This window comes from Molossus molossus, unplaced genomic scaffold, assembly GCF_014108415.1.
Source record: "Molossus molossus isolate mMolMol1 unplaced genomic scaffold, mMolMol1.p scaffold_m16_p_1, whole genome shotgun sequence".
Lineage (NCBI taxonomy): Eukaryota > Metazoa > Chordata > Mammalia > Chiroptera > Molossidae > Molossus > Molossus molossus.
In genome coordinates, this window is record NW_023425344.1 from 25,734,682 (window position 1) to 25,746,815 (window position 12,134).

Below are 12,134 nucleotides of genomic sequence, written 5' to 3' on the forward strand. Positions count from 1 at the left end.
AAGTCCCTACATTTAGGCCTAACTAAAATTACATCTTGTTGAATTCAGTTTAGGTAAAGAGAAAATTTTAACTTTTTTTTTTTTTTTTTTTTTTTTTGAGTCTTGGCTGTTTCTTTTTGTTAACCTGATGATTAAGCTCTAAATTTGATATAAAACATTTAAAACTGTGTACTTTTATTTATTCATTTAATTTATTTTTTTATCCTCACCCGAGGACATTTTTCCATTTTTTTTGTTCAGACAGAATGGGAGGGAGAGAGAGGAAGAGAGAGAAAGAGAGAAACATCAATGTGAAAGGGACACATCGAGTGGCTGCCTCCTGCACGACCCAAGCAGGGCCGGGGACAAACTGCAACCGAGGTACGTGCCCTTAGCGGGAACCAAACCCGGGCCTCTCTGGACCGCAGGCCGACATTCTAACCACTGAGCCAAACCGGCCAGGGCTAAAACTGTACTTTTAAACAAAGTACTACAATGGGCGAATCTCAGCAAGCAATGGAAGAAATCCAAAGAGCAACAGCCCCCTGCAATATCAGTCTAACTCTGCCTTTAACTGAATGTTTCAAACTTCACGCTCCCTTTGCAGTCAGAAGAAACCCCATGACGACAAGTTTAGCTGTCTCCCTGTGAACTACTGTGGGTTAGAACTGACAAGTTAACTCCTGAGTCAACCTGTCAAGGACGGAATACACCATCCAGTGCAGCGGACGTCTGACACTGAACTGCTCCGTCCAACACGGTTCCTTTCTGGGTATCTCAACCCTGCGCACACCGACCAGGCAGTGCGGGCACTTTCAACACAAACGCGGCTGGACTCTGTGATTTCAAGTGCTAGCAAACAACCATTTTATATTTATGAGAAAAATGCCAAAGAAACATTCATTTACATCTTTAAAATCTGAAAAGTTATTTTGAAGAAATTTAATTATATAGAGAAAGAATTATCCGAATTGTCCATAAATGTTAAAGGGTACTTCAAAGCCATATAAAGAAACCATCCCAATATCCTGTAACAAATCAAAACAGTTCAATAAGACCCAGAGACCAAGTGCCAGGACTAATAAAAACAATGTTTTCAAAACTGCAACATAATAACCAAAACGCACAGACTATCATATTCCTGCCTCGTCTACTGGCAAGAACCAGAAGCCTCTTCACAAATAACTGATTCAATAAATTTTCCTGAAAAATAAATGCACTTATATAACTAAAGAACATTTTAAACACAACTAAAAAACAAATAAGACTCCACAAGCTGACTGAAAATGACAATATCCTAAGCATTTATACAAAAAATTTTTTAAATAATCTTCCAGCCTAAGTCACATTTATATGGCGCACAAACACTTTATTTTCCTTTCATTTCTGAAAGATATTTTTTTCTAAAGAGAGTGTTTAGGTTAACAGCTGCTGGTTTTTGAGTTTGTTTTTATCTTTTCCATTTTTTTGCCAACATTTTAAAAGCTCTCATTATACCACCTCCTGGTTGGCACTGTTTCTAATGACATTCTCACCTTTGTCCCCTATGTTTAATGTGTTTTCCTCTGGGACTTATTTTTTTCCTCACACTGGTTTTTTGGAATTTGATTATGATGTATCTTGATATGGTTTGTCTTTATCACACTTAAGGTATGTTGATTTTAGTACGTGTGGGTTTACAGTTTTCATCAAATTCAGAAAATGTTTGGTCACACTTCTGCAAAAATTTTTTAAAATCCATCTTTCTCTTCTCTCATTTTTGGATTCTAATTATACTGAGACTGCTTAACATTGTCCCATAGGTCACTGACACTGCCAATTTCATTTAGTCTTTTCTCTCTGTGCTTAAATTTTGATCATTTCTTTTGTCATACCTTCAAGTTTATTAATCTTTTTTATACAGAGTCTGCTTTTATGTTAAGCCAATACAGTGAAATGTTTTTTAGATACTGTATTCTTTTACCTTCAGAAGTTCCATTTGGTTCTTTTTTAGTTACCCATTTTTTCTTGCTATGTTTGTTTCCCTTTACATCACTGAAAATATAAGTTTTATTTAAAAATCACTGTTTGGATTTTTTGCTGATTCCATTATCATTCTCATTGCTGGGTCTGTTCCTACCAACGGATCTGCAGCTTTTTCACATCACTGGTGATTTCAGTCATATGCTAGACATTGTGAGTATCAAACCAAATGTTGGGCTTGTGCTGTCTCCCTTGAGAATGCTGATGTTTGTGTTGGCATAATTTGCCTGTTTGACCTGGGCCACTACATTACTTAGAGCAGCTGATCCTTTGGAGGTCTGTTTCTTAAGCTTAGTCAGGTAGAAATAGAGCGTCCTTCACCCTGGGGCTGGCTTAGCCTTTATTCTGTGGAGTTACTTTTCTGGGTTCTTGACTAATGCTCTGTGTGTTTAACAAGGCCTGGATGGAATTGGAACATACCCCCAGCACTGTCTGTGCTCTGGGGGTTGTTCAGCTCATAGCTCAACCACGGGAGTGGTTTCTGCCTGGCCTCTTGGAGTTTCACACCACAAATATGCAGATGAGCACTGAGCTGAGATGGAAGTGAACCCCTAGGAAGATTTCTGAAACTTTCTCTACATAACTGCTTCTGCTCTGGTACTCCATCCTGCCAATTTTACTGACTACAGAGTCCCTGAACCCCTATCTCTACCTCTTCCATGTAGCAAACGCACCCCGTTCTGCCTGAGTCTCGCCACTCCGAGGCATGGAGTGAAAAGTGCCCACAGACAGGGCCAAGGTGATCTTCGCTCTTCGTTTGTTTCCCTCTTCTCCATGACCACAATCCTGGAAGGCCTATCATCCCAAAGCCTGCAAATAGTTGGCTTCCTATATTCTGTCCAATTTTCGAGCTGTTTGAACTGAAAGGACATATACCAGGAAAGTTATTTCTTCATGGCCAGAAATGGGAATCTGGCAAATTTTATTTAGTCATTGCCTCTATAAATTACTGTCATTTTAGTTTATAGAGATATAGTTGTGTTTTGTTTTGTTTTCCCCACTTTCAGATAAGAAACTGCTGCACAGAGAAGGAATTTTGGGCAAAAACAGGCAAAAAATTATTTAGATAATCTGCAGATGCAGGGACTGTGTTACAAGAATACTACAGTAGAAAATGTTACCCTAAGTAACTTATTTCTTCTGAAGCCCACAGTACAATACAAAGTGTCAAGGCACCTGATTCCCTGGAAAGGCAAGGTCTCCAGATTTTCCAGTTCACCTCTATACACTATCAGGACTAATTAACCTACAGGAATGAGAGAAACAGCCCTGTTGTGAGTCTGCGCAAAACCATTAATGCTGTTCCAATGGCTGCTGAATGAATCCAAATCTTCATTCTTAAAAATAATTTTTAAAACATTCTTTCAAAAAAGTCTTCTGTATCCTTGTAACGGGCCTACAACCCTTTCCAGAACAAAGCAAGTAAGTTCATTAAACTTAACTGATAACACTAACATGGTCTCAGTCTGTCTTCCAGGCCCACTGGTTCAGGTGTCCGCATCCTCCTCGCGGCATCAAGGCTGAGGCCGACCTGAACTGAAGTTGTTCCCCAGCCCATCCTCTCTCTCTGAACCTACTGTTTCCACCTCTTGGAATACCTTAGTCTCTCAGCCACCTCATTTTTTCCTACTGAAATTCTACCTAGAAACTCCAGATCCGGTTAAAAATATGTCTCTAAAAAAAAACCCACATTAGCCTGACCCTATTTATCTATCTAGAAGAAATCTTCTCAGCCTTTTGTATTTTTTTCACATTATATCGCATTTGTTTGTAAGCTTACATTTTAGTGTACAGAAGGGGCTTTGCATTGATTGAAACAAATTTTCAAGCAAAAACTATATTCTTTTTAAAAGCCACCTTTTGTTGGTCCTGTTATTCCCTTTATCATAATCACTTTATAATGTGAATCTGAACAGTCTCTCTCTTTTTACCAAACCTGTGGGGGTGGTAAGAGAAGAGAATTTCTTGTTTACCTTGGCAACATTCAAATTAAACCATCCCTTCAAATTAAATCATCAAAAAGTTATAAAAGCAGTCAAGCTGATGTTGTGGGCAATTGGCTACTGTTTAATTTGCAATTACATGCACAATTTAGAAACCACTTTGAGATAATTCACCCTCTAGAGTATTGCTAACATAGCTGCAAGGAAACACAATTCAAGGGGGGAAAATACCACATGCAGTAAGTTGATAGGAAATAAAAATCTTAAACTTAGGGTGTTAATCCCCTAAACTGAGAGAGGTAGCCTGTTTCATAAGTGTGGAACATATTGATAAAATGTTTATTCCCCAGTGAGAGCGTCTCCATGTCTGGAGTTTGCAATAGAAAGTGAATGCAGTCAGGCTTGGTGCATTATGCTTTACTATAGGTCAACCAAGGAGTCTTAAAGAAACAATAACCAACAAAACAAAGCAAAAAAACACACCGGTCTTTTCTATTTCTGATCACCCAGATGAGCTATTTATTCGTGTTTACTGTATTATTATAACCAACAACGTTTCGGTAAAAGTGTCTTTGACAGTTGGCTACGCAGCTATATGATGTGTAGATGGCGAACACAGTGGCTTATTTATCAGAAAGAGATACACAGTAAGTGTGGGCTAAATTGTAGAAAGAGTTTTCAAATTTTAAGAAAAGGATGTTATAATCTGTTAAATGTTCCAATGTTCCAGTTAAAGTAAATATATAACCCACTGTCCAGAAAAATGCCTTCTGACCTTGTGATCCGGAACATTTACTAACAAACAAAAGATACTCAAAAACACATTTTTTTTTTTTGCATACAGAAATTCTAATTAAGGCATTAAAGAAAAGCATAGGATCTCCCAGTAACAGCACCAAATAGCATGCCAGAAACCCTTAAGTATAATCAAGAAAGCGTTATTTTTCCAAAATAATAATTTTTAAAGTATACAAAGAATACACATTAAAGCGACACCATCTGGAACACCTTCTGTTTAGAGCTTTTTAGAGTAAAAATGCTATGTGTGTGGAAAATATTATTGCAATAGTTTTCTGTCTAAAGGCACTCACGCTGTGCATATAGTGAAAATTACCACGAAGATTACAATATATATCTAAGTAGTGACTGTATTCAGTGGATGATAATCAATTTATGAACTTTTCCAGTTCAGAGGGTTCTTTCTCTGCCCTGCCTTTAAGGAACATTCATCTATTTTAGTACTTTAATCAAAGATAGACACGGACAGGGGGAAAATGTGAAATTAATTCATTAAATGTGCCTATGATTTCCAATTCCGGTTCTAGCGGTTACTAGCAAAAAAAAAAAAAGGTTAAAACTTAAGCTGGTTGGTTTCTCACGCTTTCAGTTATTCACTATCTCTATATGCCATCAATATGAATAACTAGAAGTTGTTTTACTTCCAAAAGCCACAATTTTATCTGTTGTTGACAAGTCTAACACAATCTACTTTAATACTTGTTATTTCCCAAAGGGCTAATAGATCAAAAGAGAGATGAGAAAGAGGCCATGTAATGCAATTCTCTTATTTGGACGTGATACTCAAACAGCTCTCACACAATCATGTCTAGAGTAACAGGCTTGATTGCTGGGAGAGGGGTACATATACCCTATTTTGGCAACTGACACAACCATTCATAAAGTCACCCAGGCCAAAAGCTCGGGAGTCACCCCTCCCTCCTAGTTTACTAAGAATTGAACAGCATCAGACTACTGTCTCTCAACGTCCTGCCACCAAAACTAGAAAGCGACCAACAACCAAGACCACACATCAGTCCCTCGTCTCTTCCTGTTATGACTGCTCTCTTGTCGTCCTCTCTCTCATTCTTTCCATCTCTCCTTTTTTTTTTAGAAAAAGGATCATACAATTTTAACCAACAAAGAATAAGCTTTATTTCTGAAACTATAATTATTAAACATCAGTCTCATCTCTATTGTTTCAAAGATTGGGCAAGACAAAAACAAACTCTGTTCTGGCCATATGAGCGAGGACCTAATGGACTTGAGTTAAGGTCACAATATTAGAAATCATTTATTTTGAGACAAATATATGAATTGCAAACTTTTTTGAAATTTTTGGCTATGGCCCTTCTAAACTTGAAAACCATCATCCCTCAAAACTAAATATATATATAAACTGATTTTGCTTTTTGTGGAAAAGTTGTTTCAACTTATTGGGACTGCTATTTGGGGGGGGGGACTGCTCTTTGGTGGCTAACAAATTTATATGTAATCCTGTAACAAAATATTGGCACACTACTGAATAAACCTAGACTTTCGTAAATTAAAATTTTCATATGCATTCATGTTTGAAAATTCTAAATTGTTGAATCAATCTCTCCTTTTTTATGTCTTCTTTTATTTTTTTCCAACTTTTATTAATTTATTTTTGTTACAGGTGTTTCTCCTTTCCCCCCCCCCCCCAGACACCCTCCTCCCCATCCAGCCACCACCCCAACACTGTTGTCTATGTCCATTGGTTATGCATACATGCATATAAGTTCTTTGGTTCATCTCATCCATTCCTCTGTCCCCCTACTCTGAGGTTTGTCAGTCTGAACCATACTCTTCTCTATGTCTCTGGGTCTATTTTGTTCATCAGCCCACCTTATTCATTATATTCCACAAATAAGTGAGATCACGTGATTTTTGTCTTTCTCTGATTGACTTATTTCGCTTAGCATAATACTCTCAGGTCCCTCCATATCTTTCTTACAGCTACATAGTATTCCATTGCGTATATGTACCACAGCTTTTTAATCCACTTCATCTATTGATGGACACTTGGGCTGTTTCCAGATCTTAGCGATTGTAAACAGTGGTGTTTCAGGCTTAGGATATATTCCTAGAAGTGGGATCACTGGTTCAAATGGCAATTCCATTTTTAAGTTTTTGAGGAAACACCATAGTGTTTTCCATAGTGGCTGCACCAGTCTGCATTCTCAACAGCAGTGTACTGGAGTCCCCTTTTCTCCACACCCTCACCAGCACTTTTTGTTTGATGATTTGTTGATGGCAGCCATTCTGGCAGGTGTTATGTCTTTTTTTTTAAATTTGCATAAGTTCAAGCAATCTGAAAACAAATTGCACACACATTCCCTTTCTGGATCAAATAAATCCCTTCTACCTGGACAATCCTGTCATACTCCGGACATCCCTGACAAACCATCCTCACCAACTGTCCAGCTCGCTCAGTTCCCAGCCTTCACCTAATCCCGTTTCTGCCCTCTCACTTCTGCTCGCCTGGAAGTCGGTGGGTGGGGTCTGCACCACTTGCTGGCGGGGTCTGTCTCTCTGTCCTCCTCAGGCAGCACTGGACACTTCGGACTATTCCTCCCTTCTTGACCCTCTCTGTCTAGGTTTTGTGACACACACTCTCTTGTTTTCTGGATTCACTCCCTGGGTAACTAGCTTAATATCCCAGGATGGCTCCTCCTCCTGACAGCTGCCCTCACCTTCAAAGTGATGTTACCCCTCCTTTCTCACTCTGACACTCTCCCTACGTGATTTCATCTTCTTCCTTCTATATATGGGTAACTCCAAAACCTAATATCTCCGCCCCATAAACATCAGATCCATATACACAACTCTCTCCTTAGATGTCTATAAGCACCTCAGGTTCAGCACTTCTAAAATCACACTCATTATCTCCCAAGTTGTCTCCCAAACCTGCTCTTTTCCCACTATTACCTATTTCAAATCCACTTGTTTACATAATATATGTATATGCCTAAACACATATATGTATGTAAATACACAGACAAACACATCGGAGGCCCTATTTTTACCACTCAAGGTGCCGTGGGCTGGAACACCTTCATGCGCTTTGTCCTGTAGGGTTATAATCCAGTGTTACTTACTATCTCACAGGCTGCTGACCCTTTATTCACACTCTGACCTGTCTTCATTCTGATTCATCTTTAATTAGGTAAGCATTGTATGGATACATATTTTTTCCTAATAAATAACTTTCAAATTTCTCTGTTAAAAATTTTATTTTCTAACAAAACGCTGAAGTTTTAAATTCCAGTAACATATTGTTTATTCAGGTTCTGGTTACCTAGGTTGATCTAATTCTTGAGAATGACCTGTACAAAAGTATTGATAAATGAACACTTAGCACTTGCTTTATAAACAAAAAATAAAATCTTTAGACCAGTGGTTCTCAACCTCCCTAATGCCACGACCCTTTAATACAGTTCCTCATGCTGTATGTGGGCATATCTGCATGTGGGCGGACCCACCTGGAGACGATAGAGGAGCGGTGTCTCAGTTCCTAAGACCATCAGAAATATGTGTTTTCCGATGGTCTTAGACGACCCCTGTGAAAGGGTCGTTCAACCCCCAAAGGGGTCGCGACCCACAGGTTGAGAACTGCTGCTTTAGGTTAAGTTGCCAGTTAACTTCCTTGATTTCAAAATAGATTGTCCTCTTCAATATCACGGAGGCACTGGAAGGCTGTTTAAATGCTTAAAATAGTATCTGGTACATCCAAATTCTCATCAATGTATTATTGCTATTCAGAATATTATTGATTTGCGGAAAGCAGGAAAAAAATCAAGATATAAACGTGTGATAAATAGTTGTTTTAGAATGGTGCCTTTTGCATGGCAGCTATTCAAAGACATTAAAGGAACATAACGAGGTCATATATCTATGACCTGCATTTTTCCTACTCCCATCCTGGTGCCTTCCCTGTTCTTCACTTTTGTAAATATGCTTTCAGCATAACTTGTTACTAACACGTATATAAAAACTTTGAAATTATTATCAAAAACATGATTAAGTAGCTTTGACCATTACTTTGGAATTCCCTTAGTTTTCAACTATTCTGTAAACTCAAGTATACTCTGAACCGATATACTCTTGCTTCTTAGAGTCCAGGGAAGAAGTTAAGATGTTACAAAGTAGCAAAACATTTAGTCCTCCAGCTCCCCCAGCTTGCATCCCTGACAGGGTGCACTGCCTGCAACAATAAGCACCAAATAAAAATTCATTATATTGAGGAATTCTAATCCCTGTTTGCTGTATTTTAATGAAAACCTGTGTACCACTGGTCAAATCCTTCTTAGACTGAAAATGGTAGAAAAACACCTTGGCTATAGTAAACTGAAAATGTGTATAAATGATAAATACAATAAATTCAACTAGCAAGTTGCTGCTTATTTGTTTGTTTAAAAAAAATAAGCTCTGTGAGCTCAGACACCGTATCTGTACTACTGACCATTTTTTCCTGCCATGCAGGTAGCAGACAGTTCATAAAAGTAATAGATGACTATAAAAATTGCATTTGTGCTAGTACTTTAGTAATATAATACGACCTAGCCCTAGATGGTTTGGGTCAGCAGATAGAGCGTCGGCCTGCAGACCAAAGGGTCTCAGGTTTGATTCTTGGTCAAGGGCACGTACCTGGGTTGCAGGTTTGATCTCGGCCCCAGTCCAAGTCATGCGGGAGGCAACCGATTGATCTCTCTCTCTCTCTCTCTCTCTCTCTCTCTCTCTCTCTCCCTCCTACCTTCCCTTCTATTCTATCTTTAAAAAAAAAAAGAATTCAATGGAAAAATATCCTTGGTGAGGATTAACAACAACAAAAAAGTTAGCATTTCCAAAACCAAATTCTTGATCTACTACTATCACTAACTTACTAGCAGCCAACCTCTACTCTACTCTCCTGTATTTCTTATCTGAAAAAACAGGACATCATTCATGCAATTAACTGCTCAGGCCAAAAGCTTTAGGGTCATCCTTGACTCTGACACTCACCATCAACAGATCTTCTCACCTCTAGCTTCACGATACATCCAAGCACTCTCAGCACCATGCTGTTAGGCAAGTCACCTCCTGCTTGGCCTCTGCGGCAGCACCCTAACTGGACGCTCACTTTTACCCTTGTCCCCAAAAGCCTATTCGTCTGGAGTCAGAGCAGTCCTTTAAAAACATGTCAGATCATTCCACTTCCCAGCTCTCAAACTGAGCAGCTTCCCATCATTCTGAGAATAAAATTCAAATCTTTACATATCATGACCTGTAAGGCCCTATAGCATCTGGCCCAGGGATATCACTGAAATCATTTCTTCCCACTCTCCCCCTCATTAAAATCTCCCCAGCCACAGCAGCTTCCTTGCAGACCCTGATGCCAAGAACAACACACTCTTAGAGTCTGGACAATATCCTTGGTCTATGCCTGGAACACTGTTAAGATAGCGGCGTGGTTTGCCTCCTCACTTCATGCAGATCTCTGATCAGAGAGACTGTCCCTTTCCCCCGTCTAAAACAATATGCTCCAACAGCCTCTCTCTTTCTTTAAGCCAGTAAAAAGTGAGGGACACATGCTATGTAACTTTTTTCTGCTTCTCCTCTGCCCCCATCACTGTGCTTTGTGAGGCAGGGCCACGTCTGTGCTCTTCGTGGCTGTACCCTCAATAGCCATAATGGTACCTGACGCACAGACAATTCGCATTTACTGAAAAAGTGAATGAACTACTACGTATGACTCACATGCAAAAATAACTCAGGATATTACTTATTCCTCATGTATCTACACTAAAGATATATTCACAACTATCAAAGTGCTTCCAAATACTTAAATGTCAATGTCCTAAAGGGATCTAATTCTATAAAAAATTACAATAATTGATCATACTTTCGTGTAACACATATAAAAATAGGCAAGCATCATCCATGTACTCTTTCTACCTACGAGGGTATCAATATATACATATACACACATACAGACAGACACACACGCACAATTCAGAAAATTCCTAGCAGGCTATAAAATCATGGGTTCTCCCGCAAGAAGACAACAAAATATCCCACTCCCTAGAGTTACTACAATAGTCAGAGACAAAAATGCACTTACCTCCCTTTTTCTACCAAGAGCAAGATATCCACTTTTTCCCCATTTTGGATCATTGTGCTGATTGCTAAAGAAAGAAGAGAAAAGTATCAATACATTTCTTAAGAACATCTTATTAACTACCACTAAGTACCCACCAGACACAACCATTAATACTCCTTTGTCGCCGTGGCCAGTTTGGCTCAGCGGTTAGAGCGTCGGCCTGCGGTCCGGAGAGACCCGGGTTCGGTTCCCGCTAAGGGCACGTACTTCGGTTGCAGTTTGTCCCCGGCCCTGGTTGGTCGTGCAGGTGGCAGCCACTCGATGTGTCCCTTCACGTCGATGTTTCTCTCTCTCTCTCCCTTCCTCTCTCTCCCTCCCACTCTATCTGTACAAAAAATAGAAAAATATCGAGTGAGGATTAAAAAAAAAAAAAAAAAATACTCCTTTGTCATATATCTGGGATGGAGCCCTTATAATTTTATGTAAAAGCTGCCATTACCACATGCAATAAAAAATTGTGTCCAGCCCTGGCTGATTTGGCTCAGCGGTTGGAGCGCCAGCCTGTAGACCAATGAGTTGCAGGTTCGATTCCAGTCAAGGGTGCCTACCTTGGTTGTGGTTCATCCCCAGCCCTGGCTGGGTCGTGTGGGAGGCAGCCAGTCAATGTGTCCCTCTCGCATAAATGTTTCTCTCTGTCTCCCTCTCTCTCCCTCCCTCCCACTCTAACGGAAGATAAATGGAGAAATATCCTCAGGTGAGGATTAAAAACAAAAAAGAAGAAAACTGTGTCCAAAAATATAAGATGATGGGAGAAATCTTACTTAGCTCTTGCAGTCTTCTTAAGTTCATTCTATCTTCCTGAAGTTCTTGCATTTGGAGGCAAAAGCGCAAACTAGACTTGTCCATAGCAAACCAGCCCTTTCTCCACACATCCAGGGCATGGCAGTCTTTGTAGTACAGTTGACCAATCAAATCGTAGTCAGGTTTTGTTAAGTTCTCAGCAACAAAGGGAACAAAACGCTGTTAAAACAAATACAGAAAAGCAGGAAAGACAGTGAAAATCAGAAATCCTTTCCTTATCTATAGTTATGAGGGAGAGTGGTAAAATTATCTCTATCTTAAAAGATTTAGACGTAACTTAAATTTCAAAATAATTTGTTAAACTTGCTATTAATCTTAAAATTGAACAGCTAATAAAGCATTTTCAAGTGGCAGCATCCTAAGCCATCTTTCTTGATATGTAGAGAAAGAGGAAGACATTCTCTCTGTTGAGGTGTGGCACTTTCCATAACATCAACCTTCACTGTCTT

The 12,134-nt window shown here is 39.3% G+C and overlaps 1 protein-coding gene across 6 annotated transcripts in view; it reads right to left on the reverse strand.

Moving 5' to 3' along the window:
- The window catches only part of ARAP2 (ArfGAP with RhoGAP domain, ankyrin repeat and PH domain 2), a 183,021-nt gene that overhangs the window by 66,774 nt on the left and 104,113 nt on the right, over positions 1–12,134 (reverse strand). For all 6 annotated transcript variants that reach the window (XM_036245273.1, XM_036245290.1, XM_036245298.1 and 3 more), the window contains exons 18-19: positions 11,646–11,844; positions 10,846–10,909 (exon numbers count right to left, since the gene is read on the reverse strand). In XM_036245273.1, the coding sequence (XP_036101166.1) occupies positions 10,846–10,909; positions 11,646–11,844 (263 nt within the window). The remainder of the gene's footprint in view (positions 1–10,845; positions 10,910–11,645; positions 11,845–12,134) is intronic.